Here is a 24,709-nt window from a genome sequence, read left to right as displayed (position 1 = left end):
TACTTGCGTGTGAATCTGCATTTACTGGGTTTGAAAATTGGAAGAGTATCTAGAGCACACCAATGAAATAATATTTATTTACTTAACCATTTAACAGGAGGATCTTCACAACCTTGTAACTTACTGAAACTTGAAAATAATTTTATAAGCTTAACTTCACACAAGCCCAATTTTATTCATATATTCACATGAAGTATGATGGAATATAAAACTTTTAGAGGACATTTGACTTTGGACAAATGAATCAAGTGCCTTTTTTTTTTTTTTTCTTTTTCCCAGGTACTGATACATGTCAGTATTTACAAGGTGCATGAAATGAAGTAAATGATTTCACTTACTCTTGATTAATTCTGAGATAAAAGTTATTCCTTTACTTTTTACTGTAGTTTTGGAATTATGGTAGAAGAGATAATATTGCCTACCCTTTCAGTGCAGTAAATGTAGGTAGTATGACTCTAGGAGTAATTATACATGCAAACACATGTGAAGAAAAATCCTACTGTTTTTGGTATTGGAGGAAGGGCTGGGAAGAATGGTTGTAATATCCTATACGTATCCTGGAAAATATATTTTCATTGAGAGGTGGAAATATTTGAAGATTTTTTTTCTTTGTTGGTCATATTTCAGTGTTTTCATGATTCCTCCCCCAAACTTTTAAACTCTTGGCACAGAAACCACTTTAATCTAACAGATAGACATGCCAAACTGGCCTGAAAAATAATAGTAATTACTTTTTTCCATGGATTATTTTAGTGTTATTTGGTTCAAAACTTGGCTTTGTGTGGTCTGATAAATATTGTGATGTTTAGATTGAAAATGAGTATTGAGCACATTTAAGTAATTTTTTCATTTTTGGGTTTTAGAAGAATCATTATTTTTCTTCCATGTTTCCCGGAAAGTATGGGGGTTTGTTTTTTAGTTATGCTATAAAAGATTAAGGTGGGGTGGAGGAAGACAGTTTGTATAGTTGCCTAAATCTGTTTATTTTCGGGTTGCAACTGAATCTCTCACTAGGTTTGTGATCTGAGAAAAATTGCCAACAACAATAACAATGTTATTAAATAACGTTGTGGATATCTAACCATGTTTTAGGATACCATTAACACAGTTCCTTTTTAGATTATCCCTAATGTATAAAGTTGTCTTTTTCTCTTTTGCAGGTAATATAACATTACAAAGCAAGATGGGTAACATCACAGTAGGTATGTGCTAAGCGGTTGGTAAATTTTGTGTGCTTTTTAAAATAGCTATATTTGTGATATTTAATTAGAGTAAATAAAGTCTACAGTTTAGCTGATGAAACTAGTAGGATCCTGATATACCTATTAGGATTCTGCCTAGTCAAATATAGGCAGACCCAATATAGGAATATGTGAAATTATTTCTGGAAGTTCATTGGTTCATCATCCTATGAATACTGTACAATTATAGGTTTGGTATCAATCAGAATACTGTTAGAATTCTGATTTCACCACTTTCTATACATGGGCAAATTACCTAACTTCTCTGTACCTCAGCTTCCACATCTGAAAAAAATAGAAATAACAGTAAGTACCATCGTATGGGGTTCTTGTAAGGATTAAATGAGGTATATAAAGTACTTTAGCACAGTGTCTGACATATGCTTAAATACTCAATAAATAATAGCCATTTAAATTATTGTAATTGTTCTAATCCTAGACCAGAACTAATAGTGGCTAATGGTACTTTAGACCTAATCACCACATGTGATGCTGTGCCTGTGGGAGCAAAAGTTCAGATTTCCAGATTGTTTGTTTGTTTTTGGCTGCGTTGGGTCTTCGTTGCTGCGCGTGGGCTTTCTCTGGTTGCGGCGAGCGGGGGCTACTCTTCGTTGCGGTGCGCGGGCTTCTCATTGCGGTGGCTTCTCTTGTTTTGGAGCATGGGCTCTAGGCGCGTGGGCTTCAGTAGTGTGGCTCACGGGCTCTAGAGTGCAGGTGCAGTAGTTGTGGCGCACGGGCTCAGTTGCTCCACGGCATGTGGGATCTTCCCGGACGAGGGCTTGAGCCCGTGTCCCCTGCATTGGCAGGTGGATTCTTAACCACTGCGCCACCAGGGAAGTCCCTTCCAGATAGTTTAGACAGAGCTTTTCTCTAACCCAGATAGCACCTGCTTGCCTGTTGGGTGAAGGAACACTGTGAACTCTAAGAGTGTTGGTTGTTTTTTAGGTCTTAGAGGGTGGGAATTTGGGGATGGGAAGCTCCCTCTTTATTGAGCAGCTGTGGCTTATTGCCAGTGTGAATGCCCAGGCCTCCTGGTTTTGTCCTTTTTGACATTTGACATTTTCTTTTTGTGCTGATTGAAATAGTGAATATACCCAACAATCCTTTTCACTCTCACTCTTTCTGGATTCTCTGGCTTAGAGTGCACATCCTTTTTTAAGTTTTCTAGACATTATAACTTTTATGTTCAGTGAGGGGTAAATAGAAGATAAAGTCTTCCTAAGTGATGATTATAAATCATTTTAACTAAAACATGACAGGATTTACCTGTTTTCCAGTGAGAAATCAAAATTCACTGCTGACTCTTCAGGCCATTTCATCAGAGGGTACATGGGGGGATAGTAAGGGAAGTTTCTAGGGTGAAAGAAAGGTACACTAGTGAGAAGCTGAGCTAGCTGAGGAGAGAAAGTCCTAGACATGGGTGGAGTTTGTAGCAGTAGGGAAGGAGGGAAAAGAAGGGGAATATTCCAAATTGGGAGGCATAAGAAGTATCATTACCCACTAGCAGGCCCTTTAGGCAGATGTGAATTTGAGGATTACTTATAATATAATATAATACGATAATGCTAGTATTATTGTTGGATGGAATTGTGGGAACGTAAAGGGAAAACCATTCTCTCTAAAACTGGAAATAAATGGGTTATTTATCCATAACCTGATCCATAACCTAATTCTGAAAAAGAATAGTAATAGCAAGGATGAACTGAACAGTAATTTACATCTTTGAAGATGGTTTTGCACTCTGTATAACTGATTAACATTATGAATTCTTGTTAATTTCCCCTATAAACTTTCCCCTTTTCCCACTATTAAGTATTAGAGAAATTTTAAGGCAAAGTGTTTTATTTTTCTTAAATAAATCTCTGTTCATGCAGAGAAAATTACCTGAGCTCAGTGTTAAGAAATATAACTGACCACAATTATAGAAGTATTTAATGAGCCTTTATAATTTTCTTTAGTGAAACATAAATGGCATCTGTGGCTTTAGGTTGTTCTTAAAAATCCCAAATAAGTGAAGGTAAATAAAGGTTGAATTTCTAATTTTGTAAACATCATTGATAAATTTTGAGTCCTATTTTGGAAGAATCTTTCAAAATAAGAGAAAAAGTATGCATTTATTAAGTTATCATGATCTGTGATAGTGTGGAAAAGCATGGACTTTAGAAGACTGAATTTTGGTCCTACCACATGTTAGCTGTGTGGCTTTGAAAAAATTACTAAATCTCTCTGAATTTGCATTTTTATACATGGCTACCACCCATATAGCCCAAGGTTTTTGAGAAATCAAATAATGTAAAGCACAGCCCAATGCGTGGTAGTCATTCAATGTTTAACCTTAATGATAAGGGAAGTGTTCATTTCTTAAATTCCTTTAATTCTTTGAATATCTCGATTAAGACTTTGGAAGAAAATATAAACTATGTCACTGTTTATATTGGTCTTAAGATTGTGTTAGTATTTGAAAACAACCCTGAATATGGCAATAACTAGTCTACGTATATTTACCAAGTGCCTGCTTTATAATAGGAACTCGTTTAGGTCCTGAGGAATATGTTGGTCAACGAGATGTCTTTATGCTCACCTTCGGGCTGAGAAAAAAAACAGTAGGTATGTAAATAACAGAAGATAATTTCACATAGTACAATGAATAAATAAGAGAGGGTAATGGGATAGAGAGAGGGGAAAAGAAAGCTACTTTGTTTAGCAATCGCGGAGGGTCTGGAGAAGAGATATTTGAATTAAGCCCAGAGTAATGGGAAAGAGGCATGTAAAATTCTGGATGCACAGCTGCTCAGATAGAGAACAGCCAGTGCAAGCTCTTAAAATGGAATGAGTTTATAATTTTTGAGATATAGAAGGGAGACTTGTGGAGAAAGTGGTGTGAGGTGAGGTAAGTGAGGGCTAGATCACAGGGCCTTGTAGATGTGGTAAGAGTTGGGACTTTATTCCAACTACAACAGGGTGGTAGCAGGGGAGATATACAATTTGTATTTAAAGAGAACAATCTAGTTGTTGTATCCGAGGGGTGCCAACGTGGAAGCAGGTGACTAGAAAGCTTAGTTTGTTTATGCATTCTCCTGTTGATGGCTACCTGAGCTGTTTCTAGTTTTTGGCAATTGTAAATAAAGCTGCTATGAACATTCTTAGACACGTTATTTTATGGATATGGAGATTTTATATATATATATAAAATTGACCCTTGAACAGTGCAGGAGTTGTTTCAACCCTCCCTGCAGTCAAAAATCCACGTCTAACTTTGCAGTTGGCCCTCTGCATCTGTGATTCTCCATCTACGGATTCAGCCCACCTTAGATTGTGTAGTACTGTAGTATGTATTTAGTGAAAGACATCATGTATAAGTGGACCTGCGCAGTTCAGTCCAGTGTTGTGTTTATGTGTATGTATTTATTTTATATGTATGTATATATGTATTATATATACGTACGTATATGTATGTATATTTATTTTATTTATATGTGTATATATAATATATATGTGTGTATATATCACACATACACACATATATATATATGTATTTTTTTTTCCTTCTTAATACCTAGGAATAGAATTGCTGGTTTGAGGGAATTCCCTGGTGGTCCAGTGGTTAGGACTCCAGGCTTTCACTGTTGAGGGCCTGGGTTCAATCCCTGTTCCGGGAACTAAGATCCTGCAAGCCATGCAGCGTGGCCAAATAAATAAATAAATGAAGGGGGCAAGTGAGGGGGTGACAATAAAATATGGATTAAATTCTAAAATACCAAGTAAAATAATTTTTAAAAAAGAGAATTGCTGGTTTGAGTAGGTATGTTTATGTTTAGTTTTATGATGGACTACCAGACTTTTCCCAGAGTTCCATTTTACATTTTCTTCTACAGTGTATGAGAATTCTAGTTGCTCCATATCCTTACCAACATATATTATTGTCAGTCTTTTTGTTTTTACCCATTCTGGCATGTGGATAGCAGTATATCTCTGGTATTAATTTACATTTCCCTAATGGCTAATGGTGTTCACTTTTTTTTTTGAAGTATAGTTGATTTACAATGTTGTGTTTCTGGTGTACAGCAAAGTGATTCAATTATACATATATATTTTTTCATATTCTTTTTTCATTAGAGGTTGTTACAAGATAGTGAATATACTTCCCTGTGCTATACAGTTTATCTATTTTATGTATAGTAGTTTGTATCTGCTCATTCCAAACTCCTAATTTATCCCTCCCCCCGTTTCCCCCTTGGTAATCTTAAGTCTGTGAGTCTGCTTTGTAAATAAGTTCATTTGTATCATATTTTAGTTTCTACATAAAAGTGATATCATATGTTATTTGTCTTTCTCTGACTGTTTTGCCGAAAGCCTGCTTTCAGTTTTAAGGTTCATTGGATTCGCTGCCAAAATAACCACTGCCAAAATAACCACCAAATAAAGTTTTAATCAATTCTTTAATGAGAGGTGATTTAACTTAATTTTAATATAAAATCATTAGAAGGAGAAGAATAAGAATATTAGAAAAATGTTACAGGGTATTTACATCACCGAATTGGGCCAACACCTACTTCCAGATCCAAACAGCAGCTGGGAAGTCCCAAGTAACAGCAATCTGGAGCCCCAGTTGGGAAGGGTCCTGGGTGGTGCGTCCACCCCACAGGTGAGACTTCAGATTGGAGTTCTGGGGGCTTCTGTTTATAATTAAAGGCCGCAAACTATTACCAGTTTGTGCTCAAAAATGCAGCTCTGGTTCAGTTGTAACAATGCTGTTAATTTCATCATGTGAGTCACAAGATTTTCCAGACCCCAGGGGACTGGCCAGGTCCCCAGGGCTCAAGAAATTCCAAGACCCATTCCCTTTCCTATCGTAAGTGCTGCTTGACTTGCTAGCAGCAGTTGTTAGGTGTGCAAGCAGGCATGCAGTCCAGGCAGGGTCACAGGTCGATCAGAGGCCTGCTTCTGCCTCGGAAGCCTGAAGAAGACTATTTTACTAGTTTTCCCAACCCTGACTTACTTCACTTAGTATGATAATCTCTAGGTCCATCCTTCAGCACTTTTTCACGTGCATATTGGTCATTAGTGTATCTTCTTTTGTGAAGTTTTGTTCAGATCTTTTGCCCATTTATTTTTTCCATTGGGTTATTTCTTTTTATTATTGAATTGTAGGAGTTCTTTATATATCCTAGGAACAAGTCCTTTGCCAGATATTGTTTTTCTGTATTTTCTCTCAGTCTGTGGCTTGCCTGATTATTTTCTAAATGGTGTATTTCGATGAGAAGAAGATTTCCATTTTGATGAAGTCTAATTTACCAGTTATTTTTATGGTTATTGCTTTTTGTGTCCTTAGAAATCTTTGTCTGCCTTCAGTCATGAAGCTGTTCTCCTTTGTTTCTTTTAACAGCTTTAAAATTGTTGCTTTTACCTTTGCTCCATCTCTAATTTTCGTATTTGTTGTGAGTTAAGAATCAAGATTCATTTTTTCCCATATGGATGCCTAGTTTTACATCACCATTTGTTGAAAAAACTTCCTTTCTCCAATGGATTACTTCCACATCTTTGTCTGAAATCAAATGACTGTATAAGTGTGGATCTATTTCTGTTCTGTCTCTCCTGTTTCATTGATCTATTTGTCAGTTCTTAGGCTAGTACCACACTGTCTTGATTATTGTAGCTTTATAACAGTAAGTCTCTTTGGGATTAGCAGATGCAAACTAGTATATATAGGATGGATAAACAACAAGGTCCTACTGTATAGTACAGAGAACTATATTCAATAACCTGTGATAAGCCATAATGGAAAAGAATATGAAAAAGAATATATATATATATGTATAACTGAGTCACTTTACAGCAGAAATTAACACATTGTAAATCAACTATACTTCAATACAATTAAAAAAAAAAGTCTCTAAAATAGGTAGTTTTCCAAATTTGTTCTTCTTCTTTTTTAAAATTTATTTATTTTATTTATTTACTTTTGGCTGCGTTGGGTCTTCGTTGCTGTGTATGGGCTTTCTCTAGTTGCAACGAGTGGGGGCTACTCTTCCTTACGGTGCGTGGGCTTCTTATTGCAGTGGCTTCTCTTGCTGCGGAGCACAGGCTCTAGGTGTGCGGGCTTCAGTAGTTGTGGCTTGTGGGCTCTAGAGCACAGGCTCATTAGTTGTGGTGCAAGGGCATAGTTGCTCCATGGCATGTGGGATCTTCCCGGACCAGGGATCGAACCCGTGTGCCCTGCATTGGCAGACAGATTCTTAACCACTGTGTCACCAGGGAAGTCCCTGTTCTTCTTTAAAAGTGCTTTGAATTTGATTTTCTATATAAAATTTAAGATTAGCTAGTCAATTTTTTTACCAAAAATCCAGTTGCAATTATATTTGGGATTGTACTTAATCAGTTTGGAGAGAAGAGACACTCACAAAAATTGAGTCTTTCAATTCATGAACATAGTGTAATTCTTCATTTATACATATCTTTAATTTCTGTCATCTTGTTTTGTAGTTTCCAGTGTAGAGGTCTGACACATCTTTTGTTAAATTTTTTTGTGTTTTTGACCCTATTATAAATGGAATTTTAGAAAATTTCATTTTCTAATGGTCTGCTGCTGGTATATAAAAAATACAACTGATTTTTATACATGTACCATGTATCTTGTGACCTTGCTAAATTTATTTATTTGTTCTAATAGTGTATTTTTTAGAATCCAGAATTCTTTTCTATGTAGGCAGTCACTCCATTTGCAAATTAATACAGTTTTACCTCTTTCTTTCCAATCTGTATTCCTTTTTTTTTTTCTTTTACCTTATTAAGCTAGCTAGGTTCTTCAGTACGATATTGAATAGTAGTGGTGAAAGTAGGATTCCTTACTCTTGTTCCCAATCCTAGTATACAGTATTAGAGGGAATGCATTCATTGTTTTACCTTTTAGGTATGATGTTAGCTATACAGGCTTTTTCTAGATGTTCTTTACCGGACTGAGGAAATTCTTTTTTATTATTAGTTTTCTGAAAGTTTTTTTCTTTTCTTTGATCATGAATGGTTGTTGAATTTTGTCAAATGCATTTTCTGTATTTATTGAAATGATTGCATGTTTTATTCTTTTTTTACTCTATTAATATGATCAACTACATTGATTTTTGCATGTTAACCAACCTTGTGTTCCTGGGATAAACCGTACCTAATCATGATTTATTATCCTTTTTATACATTGTTGGGTTTGGGTTGCTAATATTTTGTCAAGGATTTTTGCATTCATGTTTATGATGAATGTTGATCTGTAATTTTTTATTTTGGAAAATCTCTGTAGGTTTTGCTATTAGGATTATGCTGTCCTTATAAAATGAAGTTGAATAGATTCCCTCCTTTCTCTTTTCTAAATTTATGTAAGATTGGTATAATTTCTTCCTTAAATATTAGATAGAATTCACCAGTGAAACCTTCCTTGCAAGTAGGAATGTTTTTGATAATGGATTAAATTTTGTTAATAGATATTCTGTTATTCTATTTCTCTTTTATCTGGTATTACATTTTGGTAAGTGGTATTTTGAAGGAGTTTGTCTATTTCATTAAATTGTCAAATTTGTTCACATAATGTTCATAGTGTTCCCTTATACTCATTTTTATGCCTATAGGATCTATACTGATACCCCCTGTTTCATTCCTGATATTGATATTTATATTCTCTTTTTCTTGATTAATGAGGCTAGACTTTATCAATTTCGTTGATCTTTTCAAAGAACCAACTTTTCACTTTGTTAATTTCTCTGTTGTTTGTTTTCTAATTTATTGATTTTTGCTCTTTATTTTGTTCTTCCTTTTATTTACCTTGAATTTCCTTTGCTCTTCTCTAGCTTCTTCAGGTAAAATGTTAGGTCATTGATTTTAGACTTAGTTAATATTAGTTTTTAAATGATAAGTTCTTTGAAGCAGTGCATCCCCCAAATTTTGAAATGTTGCATTTTTCATTATTATTCATTTTAAAAGATTTTAAATTTTGCTTGTGATTTCATCTTTGGTTTATACAAGTCTCTTGTTTAATTTTCATATATTTAAGATTTTTCTAGATCTCTTGTTTTTATTGATTTCTAATTAAATTTCATTCTGGTTAGAGAACATACTCTGTGTGATTTCAGTTGTTTTACATTTATTATGATTTATTTTATCATCCGGCATGTGGTTCTAGCCTAGTGCTACATGCCCTTAAAATAATGTGTAATGCAATGATTTTTTTGTTGTTGTTCTAGTTGTTGTATCAGTTGCTGAGAGAAGGGGTTAAAGTTTTCAACTAATTCTGTCAGCTTTACGTTTGGCTTTTGAATCTCTGTTATTTAGGTACGTACGTATTCATGATTGTTATGTCTTCCTGATGAATTAAACCTTTTGTCATTATAAAATGTCTTTCTTTATCTTAGGTAACATTCGTTGTCTTGAATCTACTTCGTCTAATCGTAATAAAGGCACTCTTTCCTTCTTATGCTTAATGTTAATAATAATAAAGGCACTCTGGTCATCTTATGCTAAATGTTAGCGTGGTGTATCTTTTTCTGTCCATTGACTCTCAGTCGGTCTTTATGCTTAAAAAGCATCTTTTATAGATAGCATATGGTTGGAACTTGCTTTTTTTAAATTCATTTTTAGAATTCTGTCCTTTTTAAAAATTTTTTTTAATTAATTTATTTTTGGCTGTGTTGGGTCTTCGTTGCTGTGTGCGGGCTTTCTCCAGTTGCGGTGAGCCGGGGCTACTCTTCGATGCGGTGCACAGGCTTCTCATTGTGGTGGCTTCTCTTGTTGCAGAGCACGGGCTCTAGGCATGTGGACTTCAGTAGTTGTGGTGTGCAGGCTCAGTAGTTGTGGCTCGTGGGCTCTAGAGCGCAGGCTCAGTAGTTGCGGCGCACAGGCTTAGTTGCTCTGCAGCATGTGGGATCTTCCCAGACCAGGGATCGAACTCATGTCCCCTGCATTGGCAGGTGGATTCTTAACCACTGTGTCACCAGGGAAGTCCCTAGAATTCTCTGTCTTTTAATTGGAGTTTGTAGTCCATTAACATTTAATATGATTATTGTTATGGTTGGGTATTGGTCTGCCATTTTGTTACTTATTTTATTTTGTCCCTTCTATTTTTGTTTCTTTCTTCCTCCCTTTTTTTGACTTCTTTTGCATTAATTGGATATTTTTCAGAATTCCATTTTAATTTTCCTTTTGACTTTTTAGCTATACCTTTTTGCATTTTTTATTGGAGTTTCCAGTGATTTCAATATAGAAATTTAACTTTTCTCAGTCTATTTAGAATTAATATTATGCCACTTCATATAAAATGCACAAGACTTGTAGCCAGATAGATCCATTTACCTGTTCTTGTTCTTTATAGTATAGGCTATCTTATATCTACATATAGATCCCTTAATATTGATTCATTGATATGACTTTTGCTTTATATTGTTATATGTATTTTAAAGAACTTAAAAGAGAGGAAAGTAATATTTTATATTTATCTAGATATTTACCATTTCCAGTGCTCTTTAATTCTTCCTGAAAATATGATTTTACAAGTGGTATCATTTCCTTAGCATTTCTTAAAGTCAGTCCAAGTCTGCTGGCAATAAATTCTCTTAGTTTTCTCTCATCAAAAATGTCTTCATTTTGCCTTCTTTTTGGAAGGATATTATCATTAGGTGTATAATTCTGAGTTGATTGATTTTTTTTTTCTGTACGAATAAAATATAAACCAGAAAAAAAGGTAACAAACTAGAAAGATATCTGATACATATATATAAAATCTCCATCCATATGTACATACAACAAATGAGAAGAAAAGGAACGATCAGTGGGATGGGAACATGGATAAACATGAACAAGCAGTTCACAGGAGAAATAGTCCATATACATGTACAATGTTGTTCCACCTTACTGCTAATCCAAAACATCTAAATATAAACAGTCATGATTTAAAACATTGATAATATCCATTGTTGAGAAAGTTATGGTGAAACAGAGATTCCTATCAGTTGTTAGTTCAAGTATGAATTGATCAACCATTTTGTAGGTCAGTTTGGAAACGTATATCAAAATTGGAAGTATCTACATTTGCTTTGCTCTAGCACTTCCTCTTTTAGAACTTTATCTCAAGGAAATAATCTGGTAAGGATATAAAGATATATGCATGAGGGCATTTATCTCTTTGTTTATGATAGCAAAAGAGAGTGTACATTTTAAGTTGTTCCCAGTAAGAGAATAATTATAGTATGGTACATTCATAAAGTGAATATTACTCAGCCTTTAACAATACAATAACCTAGCTCTATAGTATGCAATATAGAAAGATATTCCTGACATTTTATTAAATGAATAAAAAACAGTAAAACATTGTACTATCATTTCAAAATATTATGTATATTTTCATATCGAGCATTAATTCATAAAAAGAAGGGAGGGAAGGAGAATGGGAGAGGAAATGAGAGAGGAGCACAACAGAAATCACCCAAAATTTATATAGAAATCAAAGCTGTTTAGATCCTGTGACAGGTTTCTTCCTTTGAATATATCTGGACCTAAGTGACTGATTTGTGGGAATACATCCCATTTCTACTGACAACTGGATCAGGAGATGCCATACAATTTTTCAAGAACCCACTCAAGCTCTTTCATAAGTCAAAAAACATTGCTAAATTTTTTGTTTAATAATAGCATACTGCTTAAGAGGTTAAACAAATAAACAGAAAGTTGACATAATCTTTAAGCAAGTCAGCAAAGTCCTAGTTACCTACTTGGTGATGTGCTATTTCTCACTTTAGTAAATTGGATGGAAGCAACTCTATTACCCCTAGGAAATAGTAAGCAATCAGGGTCAATGAAAAGCTTGCACTACTTTAAGACAACAACTTTTTTCATTTCTATAAGCAAGAATTGTATACCTATCTGTGTACACTACTGAAGCCTTAGAAAAAACGGCTGGTTTCATTCGTAAATCTCTTTGTCTTAAATAGAATCAAATTTTACATTTTGTTTTTTGGGGGGGAAAAAAGCTCAAAGCAAAATGTTTTGCTCTAGGAGCAGCAGACTTTATCTATTAAAGGCCAGATAGTAAAATTTTTTAAGTTTGTGAGCCACACGGTCTATCTGTACTGTGCACCTCTCTCACTTTAACATGAAAGCAGCCATTGACAATATACGAACAAATAGTTGTGTCTGTGTTCCAATAATACTTTATTAAGAAAAACAAGAGGGGGGCTCTAATTTGGCGACCCTGCTGTAGAGTCTAAAAACCATTGTTGTTATGATTCTGGAGAAGTTTGGGGTTTGATGCCTTAATCCCAAAGATGACAAGTGGGTAATGTTTATTTGAAATTTCTTGATTGATTGGTTTGTGTTTTCCTTAGAGTAAAAGATCTGCTGGAGAAAGTTGAAGGCAGCTCTGCAAATCATGACACCCTAATTAAAGTCAATTGAGTAACTTGGATTTTGAGAAATTGAGGTCAGTAGAAGCAAAACAATTACAAAGAAACAAAAAGTGATTTAGGTACCTGAGAGGGAAATTTGTTAGATTAGCAGAGGCTTCAAAATATTGGAATGGATATAGAGAAAAGGCCATATAATAGTATCAAATTGGAATATTACGAGACTAGAGATGATTTAGGTATTATACTGTCTGATTTCAGGAAAATAGATTGTGTCATCTCCATGATTCCTTTAAGAAGAATATGTGTAATTATGGTCCTTTAATTCTAGTTTAGATAATATAATTGATTAGCTTCTTAGGTAATCTCATCAGTCACTTGGATTTTGTAAATACATTCTAACCTACATCCCAAAACCCTGTTCTTCCTAATTTCCATAATACATATAGAGGTCTCTAGAAGCTGAAGTGCTATAAAAAATTTGATTATGTATATCAAAACCCTGATTTTCCCTAGACTCATGTTTTTTAAAATAATATCTTTCTTCTGGAATACCTGGTCATCTTCCATTTAAAAAAAGTCAACAGCAGAAAGCAGAGCTTGATAGTAGATAATAGTGGAATAGAAGTTGCTCACCCAGCTTTACTTTCCCTGCCCTATGTTGCCTCTTTTGGAAGGCACTGCCAGAAGCTGTATAATGGTAATTATATCTTTTAAAAAAGAATATCTTCATAGGTTTTTTTGGGGAGTGTGGGGAGCAGTAAGGGTTGCCTTGTGTGTCTCTCATAAGCCCAGCCTCCTATATGCTATCTCCCTAACATAGAATACCTAGGCAGGACATTAATTTAGAAAACTTTCCTTGAAGTGACCTTAAAATTCTGCCTTTGCAAATCCTTTACATCCTATATATAAAATTTGTTCCTTGTTCTTGCAATTAGTGTAGCTTTGGAAGTGTAGGAATCAAGTTGCAGAAATCAAGAAATATCTTTTGTGTTGCTGTTCCTTAGTTTTCTACGTGTTGACACTTGAGGTGAAATTATAAAAATTCAGAAGAATTTTCTGAACATGCTTGAACAATTTCAAGAGAATTCTCCCTTTATCTGAAGGAAAATAGAAAAGTTTGGAATTTTAGCCTTTTGAGCTTAGCTGTTATTCTTTGCTTAATAGCAGAGTATATATCACAAATATCTATTTATTTGGTTATATGTAGTTTTAGCTGGTAGTTGACATCAGTTTTTCTCTTTTGTCTGTGTAATTTTCCAGGAAAACTCAGTGGTCTCTGTCAGATGAACAAAATCTTTGTCCAAAATTGTGGTGATAGAAAACTCTTTGTGGGAGTTTATTCCAGTCACTGTCTGGACTAATAATTTTCTGTTTACTTCTTAATCTCTAATGCATATTTCCCTTAAGTCTTCCTCCAAGAGCTATAATAGAATTTTTCTGTTTTGTGAGTCTCCAAAAAATGAAATTCTGTGAATGAAGCCTTCATTTGACTCTTGATAATTAATTTTTCTTTCCAATCATTTGTATTATAGAATACAAAAGAAAATTAGTATTTGTCTTGCTATATAGCTTTTAAAATACCACCTTTGCTTTCTCTTTTGAAAACACATCTTGAGTTTTAATTTTTTTGACAGCCTCCAGTGGATGGGCCATGATTAGAGCTCAAGACCGATAACATGAGGATGTAATTAATTAGTGGCTTAAGATATAATTATTTAGGTGTTGTTTATGTCCCATGTGAAGGGGAAAAGAAATAAAAAGTATTGTTTATGAACCATATAAAAATCTTGTGGGTTTTTTCCCCCTAGAGAAAGCAAGAAATTAAACTGTTGTTTCAAATATTTTACTTTGTTCAATTTGGGATAATAGACACTTTGTATTTTTTTACCATAATATATTTTTACTTGACTTCTTTAGGATGCAGTAAGAGGTTTTTAAAGGAGTTTCTCTTGGTGCCTGAGAAGAGAAATATTCATCCTTGTCCAGCTGTTCTGTCATTTATCTCCAGTGACTTAACTTCCCAGCTTCAGTGTTCAGTTTTGACACTTAAAAATTAAATACACTGGATCTGATAAATGGCATTTTGATTATAGGTTAGAGATAAATTATTATAAATTACCTTGAAGTCACATTTTAAACAGTTTCTTCCCAAGTTTTTGTCTTTGTTTAGAGTCATTTAACTTATTGTAAAGAAGAATGTTGGCTCCTTTGTGAGTGTACAAATGTTTTTTCCTTCACATTTTGCAAAAAGTACAATGTAATTTTTGGCATTATTTTCACCATACTCCCTACTTGGTTTCTACTTTGAAGTAATAAAACCTCCTGATAAATATCAATATGCTTTTTGAGAGATCTCTCTAAAAAAATATGCTTTGCTCTTTTCAGGGCAATCAGATAGAATATTGAACTGAAAGTTCTGTTGCTGTGGGAGAGGAGGAAAAAGGAGAAGCTACCTAGCACTGACTCTTCAACATAATTCTCTTCTTTATCTGACTGTCAGCTTTCCCTGGAACTTGAAATGTTGGCTGATTGAAAACTGGGTTCAGTGTTGACATAGGGAAATTTGAGTGTCAAATCAGGACCACCTTCATTGTAGTTTTCTTCCCCTGACTTAAAGATAATCTGTTCAATTCCAGAAACTTGAAATATTTAGATATTAACAAGCTTTACCCACTTTTCAGGTCATTCCTTCCCCCCCCCCATCTCTGTCCCTCTAAGAAATGCAACAAAACCTTATCTAGAGTTAATCTTTCACTATTAGCTGCACTTTTTAGTACTAGCAAATTTGCTAAAAGGAGAAAATATAAGAGTTTTGATTTTTGTTAACTTCGCTACTACTTATATGTGACTGTATGTGAAATAGAGTTCTTTAGTAAATATTGAAAGTTGATAATAAACTAAATGTATTAGTGGTGCTTAATGGTCTTGACTGTCATTGCTTGTGTACTGTCCTTCCTACACATTAGGTTTTAGAGTAAACATGTTTAGAGTTAAGTTTTGGAGATGACTACAGGCATAGGGATTTTCTTATTAGTTATCCAGCTCTAGATTTCTAGATTTCTGATTCTGTTTTCATTTTAAAGCAAAAGATGGTATAGTTATAAGGAAAATACAAAACCTTGCAGGACTCTTAGCTCCTTATCCTAATGCTGAAGTAGAGCCTTTTATTTCAAGTTTATAATTTCAGTTACTCAAATAAGACGATTATGCTTATGGTTCTTCCTTCCTCCTAGATTCGTCTTCTGGATGTCTAAGTGCCTCGACTTATCAGGGTGCCATAGATGTTTACGTCAGCCAACTGGGAAAAGTGGAATTGAAATCCCATAAAGGTTAGCCAAGTAGAATGTTTTATTTTGACATATGGTGTAAGGAAGGTTTTATGTAACATTCAGGAAACAGATAGTCAAATTATCTTATCTACACTGACATAAAGATTTTAATAAAATTTTTCTCTGTTAGAACCTGATTTAAAGACTGGTATACTAGCCCTCTAGACCAGTGATCTTTGAAGCTTTTGGAACAGATGGCCATGAAGACTATCTTTCCTTTTGTAATACAAACAAAAATGTTGTAATTTATTGACTGTTATTGTAGAATTTTTTAGTGTTAGTGTTTGGGTTTTTTCAGTTTAGTTTTATGTCGGAAATAGAATATTCTTTGGAGGGGAAGTGCTCTCATACATTCTTTTGGAAGCTTTCCTGCTAACTTGTAAGAGGACCTTCTCAGGCCATTACTCTAGAGTAATACTTTTAAAAGCGTGATCCTGCAATAAAGGTATCGCCAAAAGGTCCTCTAAAGTGATTATTGACTTAGTCTCTTGTAGTATCAGGCTTATGATGTGTCTCTTTCTGTAATCTTATTTCTAATACAAATAGCTTATTCTAAGAGTCCAAGTCTTTCATTAATAATTATACACTTTTTAAACATCTGAAGCCTGAATATACAAGTCTTTGTGTGCATGCATGCACATAGATGTACACGTGCATGCTGGCAAGTGACTCGGGTACTTGGAGTAGCTTGGCTATAGGGGCTTAAGTGACCTGGGTTCAGAAAGTTAAGAACCATAGCTCTGTATAAAAAATTTTTTAGAGAAAGTCTGGAAGCTCTTGCATATGGGCCAGAACAAGGCTATGTGTATAACAAGGAAAAAACCTCCACAGAGACCAGTTGTTCCTGCTGTTAGTAATTTCTTTGCCATGTTAGCAAAGTTTAAATAATTTAAACTTTAAAGTTTAAATTTTAAATACTTTACAATTTAAAGTTTTAATACTTTTTAATAACTTTTTGTCCAGTGAGGCTCTCTTGTCAATGTCAAAATAAAACCACAAACACAGACGTCTGAAACTGAAGTTATTGCTGAGACACATGTATTTTTTGATTTCTCAAGATCACATTTTTTTTTCCTTTTAAATAGGATAATATTATGTTCTCACTAAATTTCTAAGCGCTTCAATAATACTATTCAGGGTATTTTGTAAATGTCAAAAAAAGTCATATAATTGCATTCTTGTATTATGAAGACCCAAGGAGAATAAACATTACTACATTTAATGTAACTAGTAGCAGAGTAAAAACAAAGTTTTGAATAGCAGCTCTTACATGAAAATTATTTCCTGTTTTGTATGGATGGGCAAAAAAGTAAAACAAAACAAACAAAAAACACTGCTAATTTTCATCCACTTGAATTATTTTTAACTATTATTTGGATTGTTGTTGCAGTAACTCATTGAAATAGCATATGATGTTGCAAGATTTGATTGGGATTACAATTTTGTGTTTTCTCCTATTGGGACCATGATACTGGCAGGAGCTTAAAGATAACTGGAAACAAAGATTTTTGTCTTAATTCAGGTCTCTAATTCTCACTACACTTGGGAACGGTAACTTTCTGGAGTGATGGAAAGTTATTCAGGATTCTATTGCTTAATAGTTAGTAAAGACATCTGGAATCCTTTCCAACTCTGCCACTGTCTTGCTGTAGGGTTTAAGAGCCAGCTACTTGAGTCTCTTAGGCTGTCCTTTTAGCTCCTATGGCTATTTTGCCAAGTGAAAAAGAATGTCACAATGCTTGTTTCCTCTCTTCCTATGAAACTTAACATAGTGACCTTATTCATTCATTCAGAAAGGCTGTGTTATGGCTTGAGAGTCAGAACTGCATCTGAGTACTGACTTTTCCACTTAAAAATTGTCCTTGATAAAGCCACTAATCTTAATATATAGTATCACTTCAATAAATGATGCTGTTGTATTAGTTCACTTGTTTAATTTTTTAAAAATGGTATTGATGTCAATAACCGTGAAGCAGTTTTTGAAGTGAAAAGAGGTTGAAACATACAGGAGCTCTCCTTTCTAAAGAAGATAGTCTTAGAGATGGGACATTTGGGAAAGCTTTCAAGTCATGAGAATTCTTCATTCACAAATAGGAATGGAGTTATAATAGTGATAGTTTTTGCTTTTTAAGGATGTGGAGAGAGATGGGGATAGAACTATCTGCATTGCTTAACATTTTTAAAACTGACAGATTTAAGATCCCTTTATTTAAGAACAGAAAAGAAAGATGTTCATAAAATTATTACATTTGATGTATTTAGAGATAATGTCCTAGAAAAAGTTTTTAAAATCTGTTATTTTCTACTTTTTAAAGTATGTTTGGTAGAAAAAACATGTATCTTCTATTCCTCCTGACATTTTCCAGGTTTGTTTTTGTTTTGTATTTTCCTAAAGCTCTCATATCTGTTTTTATGGGCAACTCCTGTTAGTAGTTTACATTTAAACCCTGAAAAGCAGTTTGTTTTTTAAATAAGATAAACCAATTGTAGTTATGTGCTTTGTTCCCCCCTTTTTGAGTAGTAAATATGAAACTTCATCAGTCTTAACCCCAAATTTCCAGCTCCCATTAGAAAGGCTGAGAAGATATGGAATTATTTAGTGAAACTTAAGCTGATGTTAACCAAACTAGAAAGCACACAAAGACCCATAAATAAATGCCTTCTAAAAGGAATCTTGACAACATTCACAATGGATGTCATCCTGACCATCTTTGTCCACAGAGTTGGGGTGACTGTTTTATGGGAAAGGCCTCTCTTATTTATTTGATATATGAGAAATAGAGAAAGAAAAACTCTTGAAACAGGAGTGTACTGGTGAGTTTGCACTGCAAACCATGTAATTGTTTTGAAAAATGATTCCTTCCCAACAGAGTACTTTTTCTTATTTCGTCCTTTAGAAGTTGAATTATTGTAAGATTGTAGATGAAATAAAGTTGAGTGTCTTGCTTCAGGTACCCAAAAAGTCTGTAATCCATTAAAAAGAAACGTTAGTCAGTTGAAATTTAAATATTTCTGTTTTAAATTTTTGTTATCGCCCTCTCCACACCCCCAACCAAACAAGGTACCACAAGAGCTCAGGGTTCTGGTTGTATTATAATGATCAGTGAGGTTGCACGTCCTGTAATACAAGGAGGTAGCAGTGTATGAAACACGACAATGGTTAAGAGCATAGGTTTGTTATCATTGAAATGGATCTTGATTCCAGCAGTAGCTATAGTGGAAACTTGAGCAAGTTCTTATCTGTAAAATCGAAATTATAATAATACCTCATAAAGTTGAGAGAGAAATTAAAAGATAGTATAATGAAGGTGTTTGGCTCTTAGTAAATGCTCAATTAATGGTAAATTCTGTCTATAAGCTGCATGTGTATTAAACTCTTCACTTTTCTGGTATTGGATGAACTGACTAGGGCTATTGGCAAAAAGAGAAATAGCAGTTCATGATGTCCTAATGACTCATATTCTTGACAGAAGATACTGTGAATGCCTTGGGAATACCTGGGAGTAAGGAAAAGGTACAGCTATTTAAATAAAATAAGCTGATGAGTAAAGACAGTGTAACAGGAGCAATGCTACCTGTTCAGTCATTTTTATAATAGGCTCTAGTACTTTTTATTTCTTTGCATTAATAAGCTCTCCTTTAAATTTATCACAGGATCTGTTCTTGTCAAGGTTGCATCTTCTCTTCAAGCTTATTTACAGTTATCAGGGAAAGAGATTGATGTGAACTCAGAAGTCCATGTTGAAGAAATGGATGAAGCCCATAAAGATGATGGTATAGTCATTACTGGTAAGGAGGCTGCGTTTTGCCATGTGAGACGAATAGTTGTTGTCCATCTATGAGTAGAAATACGCTATATTTAACTAAGTTTTAGTCTTTATTCCTTTCCATTGTCACATGTTGGTGTTTGACACTTTTTTCTTCCAACTGCTTATCAATAACGCAATTGCAGACATTTAGTTTGAAGCACTCACTATTCCTGGATAGTGAATAGTCATTGGATAAAATTTATTTGAAAAACCTCCCTATCAAAGAGATATTTGCACACTCATATTCATAGCAGCATTATTCACAGTAGCCAAGAGGTAGAAGCACCCCAAATGTCTATTGATGGATGAAAGCAAAAATGAAGTGTGATATATAAACATACAATGGAATACTATTCAGCCTTAAAAAGGAAGGAAATCCTGTCACATGCTACAACATGGATGCACCTTGAGGACACTATGCTAAGTGAAGTAAGCCAATCACAAAAAAGACAAATAATGTATGATTGCATTTATACAAGATATCTAAGGAAACAAAGTAGGGGGAGAGGAAAATGAGTTGTTCAGCAGGTATGAAGTTTCAGTTTTGCAAGACGAAAAAGTTCTGGAGATCTATTGCACAACAATATGAATATACTTAACACTACTAAACTGTAAACTTAAAACTAGTTAAAATGGTAAACTTTATTTTATGTGTTTTTTACCATAATCAAAAATCTGAAAACCATTAAAAATTTTTTTTTCTTTTCTGGCACAGCTGCTTTCTAATTCTTGGACTTGAAAATCAACTACAGTTGACCCTTGAACTACAGGGGGGTTAGGGGCACTGGTCCCCTGCCCCAGGGCAGTTGAAAATCCACCTGTAACTTTGCAGTCAGCCCTCCATATTTGTGGTTCCACATCTGTAGATTCAACCAACTGCAGATTGTGTAGTACTGTCATATGTATTTATTGAAAAAATCTGTGTATAAGTGGATTCGCATAATTCAAACCTGTGTTGTTCAAGGTCCAACTGTAAATACATATATTACAGTGTAAGATATAAAGTTAATTTTGTATGATTATAATAAATAGGAGTTTGGTTTGGTATTATGCACATTGTAAACTTGATCTTTTAGTACAGCCTGACCTTTTAGTACAAATTCTCAATTCCAGAAATGTGAAGAGCTTTTCCACATTTTTTCTAATTACCTGTGGATGTATTAATGGCTGATACTACTTTAAAAAAATATTTATGGTATAGATAATATATTTATATAGTAAAAAAAATTAATGCTGGCGAACTTTTTAAAATCTTAACCAGAATGGCATTGAGAAGGACATTGAAATTACCATGAGGTTTTGATATAGCAATCTATGTATATATACAAGATTGTTTTAAGTTTCTGGTCTCTTAGTTTCAAATGCATTTCCAATATCCTGAATTTGTACTGTCCTCTTCTCACGATTGCTGGTTTTGATATCATATTTGTGTGTGGATGATTTCCTACCTTTATTCTATGTTTGCCTTTCCCGTTTGTTAGTTTTCTTGTTTCTAATTGTGGCCTTTTCTTTTCTGCGTACAGAAGTTCCTTTAGCATTTGTTGCAAAGCTGATCTGGTGGCGCTGAATTCTCTTAACTTTGGCTTGTCTGTAAAGCTTTTGATTTCTCTGTCAAATCTGAACATATGTATCTTAAGTATATCATGCCACTTCCCTTCTGGACTGAAGAGTTTCTGCTTAAAAATCAGTTGATAACTGTATGGGGATTCCCTTGTATGTTATTTGTTGCTTTTCCCTTATCTTTTAATATTTTAAAAGATTTTAAAAATTTTCTCTTTGTCTTTAATTATTGTCAATTTGATTAATAGGTGTCTCAGTGTGTTCTTCCTTGGGTTAATCCTGTATGGGACTCTGTGATTCCTGGACTTGAGTGAGTGTTTCCTTTCCCATGTTAAGGAAGTTCTCAGCTATTATCTCTTCAGATATTTTCTCAGTCCCTTTCTCTCTCTCGTCTCCTTTTGGGACCCCTATGATGCAAATGTTGATGCATTTAATGTTGTCCCAGAGGTGTCTGAGATTGTCTTTATTTCTTTTCATTCTTTTTCTTTTGTTCTGTTCCACAGCAGTGATTTCTACCAATCTGTCTTCCAGCTCACTTATTTGTTCTTCTGCCTCATTTATTCTGCTATCGATTCCCTCTAGCGTGTTTTTCACTTCAGTTATTGTATTGTTCATCTCTGTTTGCTCTTTAAAGCTTTTAGCTCTTTATTAAACATTTCTTGTATCCTCAGTCTGTGCACCATTCATTTCCCGAGATCTTGGATCATGTTTACTATCATTACTTCTGAATTCTTTTTCAGGTAGATTGCCTATCTCTGCTTCACTTAGTTTTTCTTCCATGGTTTTATCTTCTTCCTTTGTCTGTGACCTATTTCTCTGCCATCTCATTTTGTTTAACTTCCTCTGTTTGTGGTCTCCATTCCTCAGGCTTCAGGATTGTAGTTCTTCTTGGTTCTAGTGTCTGCCCCCTGGTGGGTGAAGTTGGTCCAGGGGTTTGTGCAGGCTTCCTGGTGGGAGGGACTGGTCCCTGCCCACTGGTGGGTGGAGCTGGGTCTTGTCCCTCTGGTGGGCAGGGTCGTGTCAAGGGGTGTGTTTATAGGCGGCTGTTTGCTCAGGACGACTTTAAGCAGCCTGTCTGCTGATGGGTGGAGCTGTGTTCCCACCCTGTTGGTTGTTTGGACTGAGGTTTCCCTGCACTGGAGCCTGCAGGCTGTTGGTGGGGCCAGGTCTTGGTGCCAAAATGGTGACCTCCAGGAGAGCTCACACTGATGAGTGTTCCCTGGAGCGTCCACCACCAGGGTCCTTGACTCCACAGTGAGCCACAGCTGACCCCCGCCTCCACAGGAGACCCTCCATAACCTGCAGGTAGGTCTGGCCCAGGTTTCTATGGAGTCACTGTTTTGCCCTGGGTCCCAGTGCATGTGAATACTTGTGTGCATCCTCCAAGAGTGGAGTCTCTGTTTCCTCAGACCTGTGGAGCTCCTGCACTCAGGCCCCACTGGCCTTCAAAGCCAAATGCTCTGGGGGCTCCTCCTCGTGATAACAGACCCCCAGGCTGGGGAGCCTGACATGGGACTTGGAACTCTCACCCTGTGGGAGGACCTCTGCAATATAATTATTTTCCAGTTTGTGGGTCGCCCACCCAGTGGGTATGGAATTTGATTATATTGCGAAAGTGCCCCTCCTACTATCTCGTTGTGGCTTCTTCTTTGTTTTTGGGTGTAGAGTATCACTTTTGGTAGGTTTGAGTCCTTTCTGTTGATGATCGTTCAGCAGTTAGTTGTGATTTTGGTGTTTTTGTGAGAGGAGGTGAGCTTAAATCCTTCTACTGCGCCATCTTGTCTCCAGCCCAGAGGACGTTGAAATTAAAGTGTGTACGTGCACATATGCCACAGGCTTACCCATGAGATAGTCTCAAGAAAAAGAAAGTGTGGTGGTGGTGGTGTGTGGTTATGGTGGCAGTGGGGTGTCTTCATAAGATCAAGTTTCACAATTATTAACAGCCACTATATTAAATCTTGGCAGAGAGTAAAGATTATTTGGGGGAGGGAGTATTTTTTTTCTCAAAAATAAAGTAATTTATTTAATGACCAAGAAAAAAGATCAAGTTTCAGTTTTAAATATTCATTTTATATATAGTAAAGGTTAAGAAGGCAGTCTTAAAAATCATAGAATATTAACAAAAAGCATAGCAGTAATAAAAATAGCACCTGTACACTTTCAGATTAACTCAGTGCCTAATGGGCAGACTCTTAGTTACGCAGAGAAAATTTGATGAAAATTTAAGTGTATTAAATGTGGTAAGAATCAATTTCTTGTGATCTGATATCTTGAATTTGATAGGGAGCCAATAGAGTTACCTTTTTTGGCCCTGGTAATGTAAAGTAATAATACAAATTTGTTTAATAATGCTCTGAATGATAGCATAATCACATTATTTTACATAAGTTAAGAATGTTTGAATTATAAATTATTTTTTCATTTTTCATTCTGTAACTCATAGAATCATATGCCTTTTTGAAATTTAGATTTAGTTTAAGTTGCATTTCAAAACCCTGTTCTCATCATTTCAACCATTAAAAAAAAGACCTTATTAAATCCTCTAAGAACAGTTACTAGTCCTGTCATTGGATAAAATCATTATCTGCAGACCCGATCTCTCTATTAAGTCTCGCCCTTTTCCATTCCACTAAACAGGTACCACCTCAAACTTAATATATTTGAAAATAAATATTATCTTTTCCTAGCCTAGTTCCTCTTCAACCTGTCATCTCTATTTTCCTTTATTTGTTCAGTCAGTCCCTCAGCAAACATTTATTGAGTTGGGTACCGCTAGAAACTAGGAGTGCAAAGGTAAGATAATACAGTGTGGTCTCTCTGCCATCTGAGGAGGTTACATCCTAGTGAAGCAAAACAGACAAACCAGTGAATACAATACAATAAATGTTATAATAAAGGTATGACATGGTACTGTGAGAGCATGGAGGTGGCACATCTAAATTATACTAGCATTGTGAGTTTGAGGAAGTGAGACAAGTCCAATATAGCTAGAATGCAGCGAGTAAGGGGCACAGTGGCATAAAAGGAGGCTGGAGAGTTCAAGAGGGATCAGATCATATAGGGCAGATTTGGCTTTCATACTCAGTGCTTTGCAAAGGCACTGAAAGGTTTTAATCTGGGGTTCATATAATCAGATCTGTGTATTAGAAAGATCACTGAATGTTGAGTGGGGAAGAATTGGAAAGGACAATGGTGGATGAAAGAAAAGTTAATTTTAATTAGCAGGTTACTGTAGTAATTCAGGAGAAAGAGTTCAGTGGCCTGGACTCCACAGTGATGTATTTTAAACTAAACAAATGAATAAATAAGCCTTGGATAAATTTTGGTGGAAAAAATTGATATAGGTATACCTCATTTTATTGTACTTTGCTTTATTGCAGTTCACAGATACA

General features: G+C 35.0%; 1 protein-coding gene across 3 annotated transcripts in view; it reads left to right on the top strand.

Annotated features, from left to right (window-relative positions):
• Positions 1-24,709, top strand: part of FAM185A (family with sequence similarity 185 member A) — a 65,606-nt gene that overhangs the window by 25,616 nt on the left and 15,281 nt on the right. For 2 of the 3 annotated variants that reach the window (XM_061197636.1, XM_061197634.1), the window contains 3 exons: positions 1,161-1,202; positions 15,853-15,948; positions 19,603-19,737. In XM_061197636.1, coding sequence (XP_061053619.1) covers positions 1,161-1,202; positions 15,853-15,948; positions 19,603-19,737 — 273 coding nt within the window. The remainder of the gene's footprint in view (positions 1-1,160; positions 1,203-15,852; positions 15,949-19,602; positions 19,738-24,709) is intronic. The other variant, XM_061197635.1, reaches the window with a different exon arrangement.

The sequence above is a fragment of the Eubalaena glacialis genome, chromosome 8 (assembly GCF_028564815.1).
Source record: "Eubalaena glacialis isolate mEubGla1 chromosome 8, mEubGla1.1.hap2.+ XY, whole genome shotgun sequence".
Lineage (NCBI taxonomy): Eukaryota > Metazoa > Chordata > Mammalia > Artiodactyla > Balaenidae > Eubalaena > Eubalaena glacialis.
The sequence above is the reverse complement of the archived record's forward strand: the minus strand, read 5'-3'. Positions and strand labels throughout refer to the sequence as shown.